At 39.9% G+C, this 13,726-nt stretch overlaps 1 protein-coding gene across 2 annotated transcripts; it reads right to left on the bottom strand.

The window, feature by feature from the left end:
• Positions 1-290: 290 nt before the first annotated feature.
• On the bottom strand, positions 291-12,894 carry sufu (suppressor of fused homolog (Drosophila)). Of its 2 annotated transcripts, none has more exons than XM_038738066.1 (12): positions 12,533-12,894; positions 12,015-12,149; positions 11,562-11,698; positions 8,184-8,326; positions 7,939-8,024; positions 7,284-7,356; positions 5,229-5,385; positions 4,966-5,068; positions 4,431-4,565; positions 2,022-2,160; positions 1,872-1,940; positions 291-1,785 (listed from the first exon to the last, which is right to left on the bottom strand). In XM_038738066.1, exons 1-12 carry the CDS (start codon positions 12,679-12,681, stop codon positions 1,696-1,698), a joined length of 1,416 nt encoding a protein of 471 aa, XP_038593994.1. In that variant the 5' UTR covers positions 12,682-12,894; the 3' UTR covers positions 291-1,695. The 2 variants fall into 2 exon arrangements, with proteins under 2 accessions (XP_038593994.1, XP_038593995.1); XM_038738067.1 differs by having other exon boundaries at positions 5,229-5,382.
• Between the last annotated feature and the right edge of the window lie 832 nt (positions 12,895-13,726).

The following is a 13,726-nucleotide window of genomic DNA, read 5'->3' as shown; positions in this document are numbered from 1 at the left end:
TGATTATGTATCATTTAACAAGAGACATGATGAGTAGCTAGAAAGTGAAGAAACCCATGAGTATTTATTAATTAATGACCAACATTTATAATGGTTTCATTACACATCCTCCTGTCTGCATGTCATTGTGTCCCCGGGCAAGACACCAATGGCAATAACAGTACCTTGCATGGCAGCTTGTGGTGGTGACATTAGTGTGTATGTGTGTGAATGGATGAATAAGAGGCAAAAAAGCTGTATAAATGCAGCTATTTACAGAAAATCTTGAAATGAAGTAACTTTCTCTGTAATTCTGGATTAGTTTTACAGCTTTATTTGTGTAAATGCCTACACTCTTTAATGCACTTGGGATTACAATCAGCCAGTTTAGTCAATAACATAAAATACCATATCAATGATGCCTAAACCTCACAATTGTTGCTCTGAAAATAAAGACAAACAAAAATAGGGTGCCATGTAGAAGAGTACATTTTTGTGAGAAGACACTGTAGTAAAAGTAGTCTGTTCTCTGCTGTGGTATTAAAATGGAATGCAATGACAGTATCAGAAAAAGACAGCGAACACAGCAGCCTTGATTCAAAGTGATAGCTCTTAACAAACCAGGAGCTGTAGGCAGCATTTGAATCAACAGAGAATTCGTGGTCCTTTTCAACTCAAGGCACTGAGGAATTTTACTCCAACTCATTTTCAAGCACATCATTCATACTGTTAAAAAACTTTTATAATAATCATATTTATGTGGCCATTGGAACAACACTTGAGGGGACACTGAACACGCATTCCCAGTCCTTGAACGTTTACAATGGACCTTACGTATTTCATTTCATAACTTTAAAACACACATCATCATGTGTGACAAAACTGCAAGAAGACACATTAAAAAAATATTACTCAATACAGGATTTGTGTTGTTGGTACAGGGGAGAGAGTGTGGTTATACCTGCAGCATTTGCCAGATACTAAGAAAACAGAGGCTTGTTTTATAACATCAGACTAACAGGAAGTGACTATTAGTTAATCACAGTTCTGCCTGTCATGTGGTTACTACAGAATCATTTCAGACAGAGGCAGTACTGGCAGCAGACTGCAGACTTTGGTATGACCACACATAAGAGAAAAATGTCCAGCATTTGTAAATACTATACACATGAGCGCAACTGAAAAAAAAACACTGATGAAAAGGTCCAACGGGACTTTCCCGTCCTTTCTAAAGCCAATGGAATAAATAGAACTCAACAGTAACCCAGTTATCACTGTGGACATTAAGTCTGGTGATCACAGGATGTGTGCTCAACTGGACCTCAGACCTTGGCATGCATTACTGGAGAAATGACAATATCGTGTTTTGCCCTGCAGCTAGTGTGTCACCTATAATGATTGTTCTTACAGGTCGACCATCTAGACAGGCTGGTTCCAGGCTGATTTGACTTACTCAAAAGCATTCAAGCCTCAGAGAAATGTTGTAAACAGTCAGGCTAGGCTGAAATTGCAGCAACAGTCAAAAGTGTTGAGATCATCCCTCAGATCATTTTCAGGAGTCTCTGGCCGTCCACTGTGGTAACAACATATCTGTGCGCCCTGACAGCTCAGGGTCGCTGCGTGTCATGGGAGGTCTCCTGTTCATGATGGTCCACTCTGGAAGTGTGTCTGCAGGTGTTTTTGTTTTTATTTTCCTTGAGAATAGGTGTCTCTGTCTCATTGTAGTGGGTTATCAAACACAGAGTCTGGTAGTACAGAGATCTTCAGCTTCTTTTCTGGCCAACTGTACTCCTTTGGTAACTTTGTCTAGACAAAGTGAAAGGACATACAAGATAAAACAGGGTGGCAGTTGAACAAAACCAAAAGTTAAAATACATGGGGATTTTACTTACCTCCTCACGAGTGTTAAGTTCCTGTAAATCCCCAATCATCTGCTCCACAAACTCTTCAGTCAGCAATATCTATACAGGGAGTAAAGATGGTCATCTAAATGCATTAAATATGAAAGCACCACACAGAAACTTGAGTTTACGCGTGAATACCTGAAGCCAGGGGCCATGGGCTGCATATGGATGCTCTTCAGTAGCAAAAGCTCCTTCAACTCCCGTAGACACAAATGTAATGGCTGTATCTCCATTAATACTTTTGTAAGTGAAGTGTCTCCCGTGAAGCAAACGGCCCCTGCAAAAGATTAAACACAGTACAGTATGAAGCTTGACAGAATTCACATGTCGACGAAAAACAATGCAATAAAAATGTTTGCAATTATTATGAGAATGAAACTGAAATGTTGACTTTATAGACTTGTGTGAGTGATTGCAGACATCTGGAAACAATAAAGTGTTTAGTAATGTATCAAAACAGACACTAGTGAAAGTTTTATTTATTATTAGATATTTGTATCTGCAGCAATTATGATAATTTAAGTGTGATAGGTAAACTTCACTGGTAGAACCAACATATATATACTGATTTTTTAAATAGTAATATAATAAAAGCGTGGCAAGATGTGGTTAAAAAACTCTATACAGTCCATCTCTAATTAAGACTGAAACGATTACCGGTTTAAGGGTAAACCATGGTAAAATTCCCAACGGTTATTATTGCCGTACACATTTTAATTACCATGATAACTGGGTACGGTTAATCGCGCTATTATAATCTCATGGCAAACACTGTCCAGCGTCTCCCAGAAGCAATTGTCCACGGGGTCATTGTATTACCTATATAATATAAAATATATCTTAATAATGCACACTTATATGATTGTCATATGTTTACAAAAAAGTATTGCTGTTATTTTATTTTATATGCAAACAAAATGGCAATTGTATTTGTAGTTTTCAATATAAAACTTGTTGAAATGGTTTCAGTGTGTGTATCAGTACATTTAAATCTTTTTTGGCACATTTTTACAATACCGTGATAACACTGATAACTGTGATAATTTAGGTCACTATAATCGTGATATGAAATTTTCATACCGTTTCATCCCTATCTCAACTTGGGGCTGTTGCATAGTCCAAAATGCCAACCTATTGTCACAACCTTTTCGGATATCATAAGTCACATAGTTTGTAGGCAACCTTTGACGTAATCACACTTCATGATGGTGTCACATAATTGGGCCCTTCACACTGTGTTCTCACTCTTAACTCCCTGCCCATCCCTCCCTCTTTCACACAAAGGTCTCTCTGTCAACTGTCTTGCTCATTCCTCATATAGAGATTACGTAAAGCAGGTTGATTCTCGTCATTTGCCTGCACAGAGAAGCATTAAGAATATCCCTACAGTTCATATTGGACCGTAACTGCTTAACCCATTTTAAAAACGTAGGATACCAAAGACGTAACGACAGAATAAAAAGATTTTTTAATATTTTACCCACACACCAGACAATTCTGTCAAGACGCAGGACCACGCACTTGGCATTTATACAAAAAACGATTTCGGAGTGGCAATTCTGGGGACTTCGCACAGAAACTGGTGTGATCAAATGGGGATCCAAACATAAACAAACAGACTGTCGTCGTCAGCTACTTGCACTTGTGTGGCACAGAAAAACAAACAAAAAAAAAACACAATAAAAATGCAGATGAACGGGTGAACTTATGGCTTAGAAGACGGAATCACCATGGTTTTTACATTGTTTTACCTGTTAGCGCAAGCTAACAGGTTGGTGACGCTTCCTGATCAGCTCTCTCTCATTGGCTGTTGCAGGTTTCTGATGGGAGACATCCGATAACTGACTTTTTTGTGTATGTCATTTTTTTTCCCCCATAGTTTTTAGATATATCATGTCTGTGAAATATGGTGAGGATCGATTGATCATGTTTTAGCTAGTAGCAATAATATGGCAACTAACAGTTTTCATTAAGCTAATAATAACCTCTGTCCTTCTAAAACTACTTCCTGCTGTTTGACACACTTCTGGTTGGGTAGGCGAGCACTCAGTGAGGAGACCTAGTCAATGTACATGAGCTTTTGTTGACTAAATTATGGGATCAATGTACAGTAATAACCTTTGCTGACTTCTGCAGTTTGTCAAGTGTCAGTTAAGAGGTAAAAACAGCAAGCTTATTTACACTAAACATGCAGGATACAGGGAACCAGTCCACGTCCTTTCTTTAATGTACAAGTGACCAACAATAACTGCATAATGGTCACTTTATTCATGTCAGATGTTACATTTATGTTTACTTTAAACATGTTCTGCTTACTTAAAACAGCACTGGACACTGAAAATTGGCTAGCTTTTTATTTTCTTAACACTTTGAAGTTACATCAAAGTGAAAGTAGATGAAAATCAGAGTTTGGGGCTAACTTGCAGAAAGCCCCTTTTTGTCGTCTAAGAAACTGGTGTCATCTGTGTTTTGATTATCCGTCTGTTGAAGGGAAATTCCAAAGGGTAAATATTTTGTGTGGAAGTAGCAGAGAGAATGGTGCGGTACCGCAGGCAGAGGGGCAGCAGTGTGCCTGACTCCTGGTTGAATTTCAGATGGACACTCTCCAACTGTCGTGTTCGAACCAACTCATGAGGAACAATGGCTGCTGAACTCTCACTCTCCAAACTGTCCTTCCGACTCCTAAGACACACATGAAGAGGAGAAAAGTGGAATGCAACAAAAGAGAAATATAAGTGGGGAAAGTCTGATATGGTATAATCAGCAACAAAAAACAAAACAACTACTGTTAAGGAAATGGCAGCTCCTTTGCCTTTGACTGCAGATGGGAATGTACAGACACAGATTTCACAACTCCTCTCATGGAGTGGTTACCTGACTATGCAGAAGAGACAAAAACTTCCACAAAGAAAATCACCATATTATGCTGGTAGCTAAGAAACAAAGGTGATAACAATTCGGCTGTCAGTTGCACTGTGAGTCATTGCACACAGAGGAGAGAGTTATCCTGGTCCAACCCTTGCACTGAGCTGAACCCATGTTAGAGTGTGTGTGTGTGTGTGTGTGTGTAAGTAACACTCACTGAGGTCTATCGTGGCTCTGTCTCTGGCTGCTGATGGGTGGTAGTGCTGCCTTGCTGTTAAACTCCAGTCCTTTTCTCAGAGTCTCCCTGATCTGCTCTGTGTCTGTCAACACACAGATGAAGATCAGTATGGAATTATCCCATCATGCACTGCAGACAGCATGAAACCAGAATTCCTGTGTACAGCTTTGGTTAAGCATTCTTGGAGCTGCTTAGTCTTAATTAGAGGTCTACTCTTTTCACTCCTTTGGGACTGGCCATACCTTTGTCGGAGAGCCTCCGTGGCTGTGATCCTATGCAGATGGATCGGCTGTCCTCCTCATCCTCTGGCGGCCGACTCAGATCATCCCACACGCACTTGGCGCTGACCCCACTAAGGTTAGAGCCCTCTGTCTCGATACCCTGGTCCACTCTCTCCTGCTTAGATGAGCAAGAAATATATATGCATTCATTAACACTAGCTCACATAATATTAACATTTTCTGAAATAAGAAAACACTGCATAAAGATTTATGGGCTAACAGAGGGCCCTAAATACTGCCAGTGTGCAAAATGATGTACAATTTGTGGTAAAATAACACTACATTATCTATAAAGGGTTCTCTTTAAAATGCTCTGTAGATTCGAGGATCACTTTAATATCCAGGACAAATCCTGACCTGTTCCAGGCCAGTTCCAATGAGCACTACAAGTTCTAAGTAGCTTCCTTTTATCTATTTATATCTGTAGGTATGGACAAAGGTTTCCCTTGTGTCACTTTAAACTTAACTCTTTACAATTTACTTTTTCCTCCCTTACTAACCATCTGTGGATACACAGTGTTTCCTACACTGGGAAACACTGATCCAATCGCAGGGCTTCACAATAAACCCCTTGCACAATATAATAGGAGATTGTGATGATATTGAAAATATAACACCATTTCTATATGATACATTTGAAGCTGTATCAGTGCTTCTGTCAACAGAATATAAAAAAAGTCATGCTCATCTAAAATGTATAATACACAAGCAGCTTACAGCTGTAGAACATTGCAACTTTTCTCACACACCAGGGCTCCAGACTACCTTTTTGCATTGGTTGCACTGGTGCGCCTAAATGTTTCATTTAGTTGCAACCACATTTTTCACAGCAACAGTATATTCTAATATTCTGTCATTTCATATACACATTGATTGTTATGTAAATGATTGTAAACAGGAACTACAGGTAAATGTTTGTCTTTATTTGAATCACAGCACAAACAAACCAGTTTACCAGTATCAACTCAACTCTACTCGCCTCGCCTCTGTTTGGCCGCGCTCCGTTTTCCATTGCAGATAGTACCCAATAGATGGTTGTCATAGCGACGTCACACACAACTGCCACAACGTAATTTTCAATGCGACATACAGACCAGCGATCCACACAGCTTTCTCTTTATTTCAGTTAAAACGTTTAAACATTACTCAGAATGTAAAGACAGATAAGCGGTATGAAAACCTTCCAGCTGTGTTTTCTTCTGCCGTTGTTGCTGCAGCGGTCATTGTGACGGCGGGAGCAGAGGGCTCTGTGGGCAGGCGACTGGCTGGCCTCGGGAGCTTCTCCCGTGGGTTGGCGTAGGCCTCCCCTGCCAACACTTGCGGAGCTCCTCAACTTTCAAGCACATTTTTGTTCCGCCATCACTTTTCGTACAACTGTCAATATTCGAAATCTACACAGTTGATTTCTCACCTAAAAACTTCTCAGAAGTAGATTTAGTGATGAAATTGCATACCAAAACTTTAAAATATAAAACAATGCTGGCCTGTCTGGTGTGTGCAATGATGATGCAGTGAATAGTGACCATTCTCTCTGACCAATCAGTAGTCTGCCGTGTTTTCACGTCACATTTTAGTATCCCTCAGCTCACTTGGAACCTCGACGAAGGCAATACGAAAAAAAGTTCCTGGAAGCAGGTACAAGTACAACTTTTCCACAATGGAAAACCAAACAAAGGCGATTCGGGTCAAACCGGTACAGTGCAGTGGAAAAGGGGCTTTTGACTAGTGGACAAACAAGCGGCTATAAAATGGTGTATACTTTCTTTTGAGAATCACAACCCCCACAAAATGACTCGTTTCACTATAGGAATTTGATCCATGCAGTCGATAACATTTGGAAAGTCTAGAAGAGTCACACAATTATTATTTTACCCCCATGCAAGTTAGTGAAGGGCTAAAAAAATTGGCCTGCGAAATGTTAGGTAAAAAATATTTTTATCGCACTCTGGAGCCTTGCACAGTATAAATACAATATAGTGCACTTAGCTGAGTGTGCAGAACTTAATAAAGCCTTACTTGTAGGTGTGGATCAATGTCAAAAATGGTCTCCCCTCTCCTCATGTCTGTGATCAGCCAGGGGCCACCAGCTCTATACACAGGAAAATCATCAACATTAGTTCCACATTAACCTCAAGTTAAAGACACAGAATTAATAAACAAGTACATACAAGTAATTACGCTCTTGCTGCATGCCATACATCTTACACTGGAGTGGCATAAATGTAACAGTGTTTTATGTTTTTCACTTCAGTCAGATGACTAACCATTTGGAGGCAAATGTAAATATTGTGTTACAATAGATAATGAAGTCATCTGTGTTTGATGTGTGAAAAGCCATTCTTGCAGGTCTAATCTGCATTATGTCATAAGGTGGTGAAATGCAAAAAAAAAGAACATTTAAGGACTTGAAGCATGTGTCATATCATCATTATATTTACTGCAAATCCAAATCATGTCTGCAGGAATTGCTTAGACTGACATTTACAATGACATAGAAATCCTAAGCAATGAATCAAAACAAATTTAGCCTGGTCTGTCCAATAAACAACCACTTATGAATTTGAGGACCAAAATAAAACCTAAAAATAATGTGATATGTGAAGTATTTAGCATCTAAAACAGGGCTTCTTTATGTAGATGAATCACACGTTGATGCACAGTTCACACTCACACTCTGATTCCACGCATCAGCTCCAGGATGCCTTGGCCGTTCCACTGTTGGGCTGCCTGTAGCTCCTCTGTACACACACCCACAATCTACAGGAGACAGTGCAGAGGATGAAGAGGTGGGGTCAACAATCTTGTTACTATCTGAGTGATTCAAGTCTGCCTGTTTTCGGGTCATTTAGTAGGCAAAAAGATCCCAAAAGGTCCCAAAAGTGCTTGGCGTGAAATTACACTCATATTTAAACTCACCTGGAGAAAGCTCACTGACCCAAATGGCGTGTGGATTGGGTGCATCTGTGGGTCCTCTGTAAGCAACATATGCTGAATACGAGATTCACTGTTGTCTAGTGGGCTGTGCCACGATACATGGTCGCCACTACAAAATGTGTTTTCTGTAGAGGGAGAACAAAAGGAGACATTCATTTTATTAAAAGCAGTGTTTCCCCTACTATTGTTTCGGGGGAGACGACCCACCCCAAATAAAAAGATCAAGCTATTTTCACACACACAAACAAACAGGGAATTTGCTTCTCGCCAAACATTCAATTTATTTGGACTTTAATTACGCAACGTAGTTCTGGTGTTTACCGGAGGTGCTTCTGTCCTCTCTGTCGGTGTTTCAGTGCAGGTGGGGCTTAGCGGCTCCTCCACACTGACACACATGCTGTCATATCGAAGACGGCGCGCTAGCAAGACCTAACTTAATCTAACTCACAGAAGTGAAACCACATCAGCAGATGCAAGACGCAACCTTGTTAAAGATTTTGTGGGGGCGGAGTCAGAAAATCCCTTAAAAAAAAAAAAAAAAATTAAATTAAATTAAAAACGTGTTTTGTCCAAGGATGCGCGCTGCCCACGTGAGAGTAGCCTCATCAGACCCACTTATTAACCTGTGTTCAGCAGCATATGGAGGCTGTCAAGTAATAACCTGTTACAATACATGTACTGCAACAATCCATTCATTTTGAATTGTCCCCTTGGAAATAGTAATTTAATAGCCTTTAAAACATCCTACTGTTGTAGTAGCCTACATTTATTATGAACTCTCCCCATAAATAATTACACATGCATATATAGTATTTTCATGATGTAATCTGTAATATTTTCTTATTGAATTGTTGAAATTTTATTTATCCACCACGTGATTACACACTCTATTCACAGAATTCAGAAAAATTTTAACAGAAAACACAGATTCTGGCAGAAATTTTAACGTATTTCATAGGGTCCTATCCATGGTCTCATCGCCCAATATCTGAATGTAGTATAACTGTAGCAAGCTCCATCAGGAGGTAGTAAATTTAGCGATAAAAATGTCGGAACAGAAGAAGAGGAACAGAGAAGGTGTTGAGTCTAAACAAGCACGTACCAGTAAAATGGCCGCTTCGCGACACTAGTAGTTTTGAGGGGTCAACCACGCCCCCTGAAAAAAAATCCTAGGGGAAACACTGAAAAGTATGACAAAATATGCTGCTTTAAGTTGTCGTTAGCGTTAAGTCGCGTTTCCATCCCAGGAAATATACCCCGAAACTAGGAACTTTTGGAGGAACTCCTAGGGTCTAAATTAAGTTACACAGACTATATTTTGCTGCTTATGGGCTAGTACTTTCTCAAAGTACTGAAACTTTGGGGAGGTGGGACTTGACTTGCAGTGCATTTCTGAATGGTTGAGTAGAGGCTACACGTTTTGAATTTCGGGAGTTTTGCTACTACTGCTAGTCTCTTTTATACAGCAGACTCAATTACATTTGCAAACCAATAAATCACAAGTCTCGTCGATGTCACCCCGAGAACGTACGCCCGCATTATATTTATAACTCTGAAAAAGCAGCAGGTGTGTAGCTAGTCCTGCGGTGTGTTTACAGCTAAAGGCAGGTGGAGTTAAGCCAAATACTGGGTCCGGTCTCCCCCTCTCCAAAAACAAACAGACCAGCTGATTACAACAGGTAATAAAGCACGTTAAAAACCATGTTCCTCCGACGCTCAGGCAGACACAGACGTGAGTGCTGCGAGCTGATCAGCAGCTCTTGTCGGCTGGAATTCAGTTCAGGAGGTGCCCCGTTCTGTTTTCAGACTTGCCAAACTGCTGCGTTTTTATGTTTGGGTTTCTTTGTTCCTTTCTCTGTACTGGATAGCTTTATCCAGTTTGTTATTAAATTGTTTATGAACTTGAATCATGTGTCTCTTCATTACACTCTCACAGAAAAAAGCAATTTTTAGTAGTCAAGCATACTGTTTTCCATTATATTTGCATCAAATCTGATGTTTATATATACATTTTGCTCATGGATAGTGACGTTACTTAATAACGATTCCTGTCCATCACTCTGTATGGCATACGTCAGCGTAATAACATATGTCAGCTCTGGTTAATTTGCCTAATCTTCACAGGTCTTTAGACAGCGGTGGAAACAATGGGCTGAAGGAACATTTAGTTCCTTAAAAAGTATATCCTGGGATTCAGACACTAGCAGGAAACAGTCCTACTTTACTACTTTTCATTTTCCAACAGTACAGAATTGCTGAGGGAAAGTTACAGTAACAGGCAAAGAGGGGACACAGATCAGCAAGAGAACGAGAGCGAGTAAGTGAGGGAGAAATCGAATGTGTATGAAAAGCAAGAAAAGCGTAAAAACTACATTTCCATCTGAGGAATGTGTCTGCTTGGGAGGTAACACGCACCCAAGTCCAGATTCACTGCAAGAGAAAAGCAAGGGGGAAGATGGCCAGGAATCAGCATTCATTTAGCTCAGGAGCCCAGCCCACCCACGCGCAAATTGACCCCAGCTGGATAGCAAAGAAGGGTTGGGTGGTGAGGAGAGGAGAGCCTGGAGAGAATAGCCTTCTTCTCTTTCTGTATTGCTTTTAAATCCCCCCCCCCCCTTCTCAACCACACTTTCTTGGGCACATTATATACACAACTGGAGGATTTCAAGAACTGAGCAGCACAGTATATAGCCCTATTACACACATTCGCATTCACACTCACACAACTCTTGTTTACCATTTTAATAGGATTGCTGTCAAGAATGGAAAGGGAAATTAGACTTCCTGTCAATACCCAGAGCTCCAAAAAATACAACAGTGTGCTAAACCTAAGACTGCTGCCTGCAGGGGACTCCTCTATTCTTGCATGTTCAAATGCATCACTGGAATTACAAGCTACCTTTACAAAGAACACATTCTTCACACTCACAAAGACGTGACAAGGAGGCATGCCAACTGAAGCCAAAAGGGAGTTGTTCTATCAAAACCAGTGCAGATAAATAATTTACTAGACTATTAAACTGTGACTAAATGAAAAACACAAATCACTTCTCTCTGACAAAAGTTTTCCAGGTGAAGGACGAAGAATGTAGGGCTGCAACTAACAATGCTATCCATTACCTCTTAATCTGTCCGTTATTTTATTGATTAATCTAAATAATTTACTTATCACTGGCACACTTATTAAGTGTACACTCTCCTAATCCCTATTATTATTATTATTATTATGGATATTATTGCTACAAAACCGTCCACAAACTCATTTACAATTTGTTTTACAATAGAGCACCTTGAGATGTTTTATTGTGTAGCTTACTCAATGCAAAAATGCAAAACACAAGTACCATTTCATGCTCTTACCTGACTGGAACACATAGCGAGCCAAGCCTTGCATGAGTTCAGCTGGCCAGGTTGGTGGTGCCGTTTCTCCCACCTCTCTTTTGAGTCTAAAGGTGAGCTCAAAGCCAAACCCACTAGTTCCATCTGCCCCTGTGAATCTAACATACACACACACACTCCATCAGAAGCAGTCCTTTATTCCTTTGTCATGTGCATGAGGCTTGTGAAAACCACAATGCTTGTCAAGATCAACAGCATGCTGTAGAATAACAGAGGATCATTAGGGACCATGTTAGTCAGTAGGTGGTCTACTCTACTAAAATGGCTCTTAAGCAAATATTTGCCATACATAAGCTTGATGTGATGTACAAATTCCCCAGGTTTTTCACAATGTAAAGCTCTTCATCTATCCAAATAAACATGTGTTGAAACTCTCCTGTGCATCTGGAAGTCTAGTTACATTAGTGTACTTACTCGTGAACCCTATTATCCCCATACAGGTCACTGAGTCCAAAGCTGACATAGTGCCAATGCTCCTGGATGTCCTGAGCTGGACAGCCCGAACTCCTATACATACTGATGTAGTCTAACGGATCTGGTCCCCCTAACCTGTGAGGAAAAAAAACGAAAACCATCGACCATGTCAGAAACTGTTTTCGTTATAAGTGGTCTGTGTTTACTCTTCAGTAAGTTACACATGTGTAAGGGCAGTTAGCTTAGGAGCCACACCTTGTTGTATAAAAGTAGTGACATATACATTTAAGTTAGGATTTTCTAATTAAGCTAGTATAGTTTGATACTGAATGCTCAAGCTCCCCAGAACATAGTAGCTGTTACCTAAAGTATGGCTGCTGGCTGTAGTTAGCTTAAAGATTAGCTTAGCAGCTAAGCTAACTGTTGGCTAAACGTATAGCCAACCCTCTATAAACTTGTTCTACAAACTCAGTACCTACAGATAAGTCAGACCAGCAACAGCAGAACGGGATACCTACCAATATTTTACAATGGCTGTAACTTGAAGCGGGTTGGCCTGCTCGGGGTAAAGTCGCCGGCATTCCCCGTAGATAGCCTGCAGTCCAGGGGGGAACAGAGGCACCATCCCGTGGGCTTGAGCACCACTGGTAGGCCGTACCTCATCCATGCCAAGGTCTCGAACAAATCTGGTTATTCTATAAAAAAACAACGTATATGCAGGTATTTTCTGCTGTCAACCCCCAGTTGAACAAAAACGTAACGCACCCAAACATTAACGGATTTACACTAGCATTGTTAACCAACGAAATACAGGTTTACTCCCGATCGTTGTTAAACTCAGCAGGGGTACACAGCCTGTTGCTCATCTCCTACAAAACAAATACTTAACCATTGGTTGGCTGGGATCGTGACGTCATGACGGACGGCCATGTATGGCCAATGAGGAACGGGATTTTAGGCTTTTGTGAATATGTAGATGATTATAATTGGCTGATACGCTGTCAATCAAATAGCAGGAAGGTGTGATTTCAGGGTCGGGGCTTGAACTTTTTCCAAGAGTCCAAATGGGTCTTTAAAGAAAAGTTTGAATAACGAGTGATAGTAAAAGAAGTACTTAGATTCTTTACTTAAGTAATATTAGCAATACGAACATATAATACACCACTTAAGTCCTGTATTCAAAGTTTTATTTGAGTAAAAATACTTCTATGCTTTCTCTTTTATCAGCAAAATGAATGTCTATCTAAAGTAGGCTATTTATTAGGAATAAAAATGCTCCCTACTATAATATACTATAGGATTGTAAATACTGATACATTAACTAAGCATAATTGTAATTTTGTTATTGGTTCAGGTGGAGCTAATTTAACTACCTTATTGGTTTGTTTAATCTGTAACCATGCATCATCTTTTGTAACTTGATCCAAAATGAATCACAATCAGCAAAGTAAAAGTCAAACATACCCTTCGGGAATGCAGTGACGTACAACTACAAAGTAGCTTAAAATAAATTCTCCAATAAAGCTTAAACACCTTAAAACTGTACTTGAGCAAATGTGCTTAGTTACTTTCAACTACTGAAACTAAAATTATGAAATAACATTTTGGCTTTTCCATCTACAAATTGTTTAGATGTTGTTGCTGTTTTTTACTTCAATATGGATTCATAAACTCTTAGTCAAGAAAGCTTGAAGAATTAAATTTTTACAGTT

This window comes from Micropterus salmoides, unplaced genomic scaffold, assembly GCF_014851395.1.
Source record: "Micropterus salmoides isolate LMB-PRFRI ecotype aquatic unplaced genomic scaffold, ASM1485139v1 Ms_hic_scaffold_22, whole genome shotgun sequence".
Taxonomy (NCBI): domain Eukaryota; kingdom Metazoa; phylum Chordata; class Actinopteri; order Centrarchiformes; family Centrarchidae; genus Micropterus; species Micropterus salmoides.
The sequence above is the reverse complement of the archived record's forward strand: the minus strand, read 5'-3'. Positions and strand labels throughout refer to the sequence as shown.

Excerpts from the sequence above, each read along its gene's own strand:
- sufu (XM_038738066.1), bottom strand. The coding sequence starts at position 12,681 with ATGGATGAGGTACGGCCTACCAGTGGTGCTCAAGCCCACGGGATGGTG. Across the intron at positions 2,161-4,430 it reads CTGCTGCCCCTCTGCCTGCG|GGGCCGTTTGCTTCACGGGA; the intron begins GTACCGCACCAT and ends AATCTTTTGCAG. Across the intron at positions 1,786-1,871 it reads AACTTAACACTCGTGAGGAG|ACAAAGTTACCAAAGGAGTA; the intron begins GTAAGTAAAATC and ends CACTTTGTCTAG.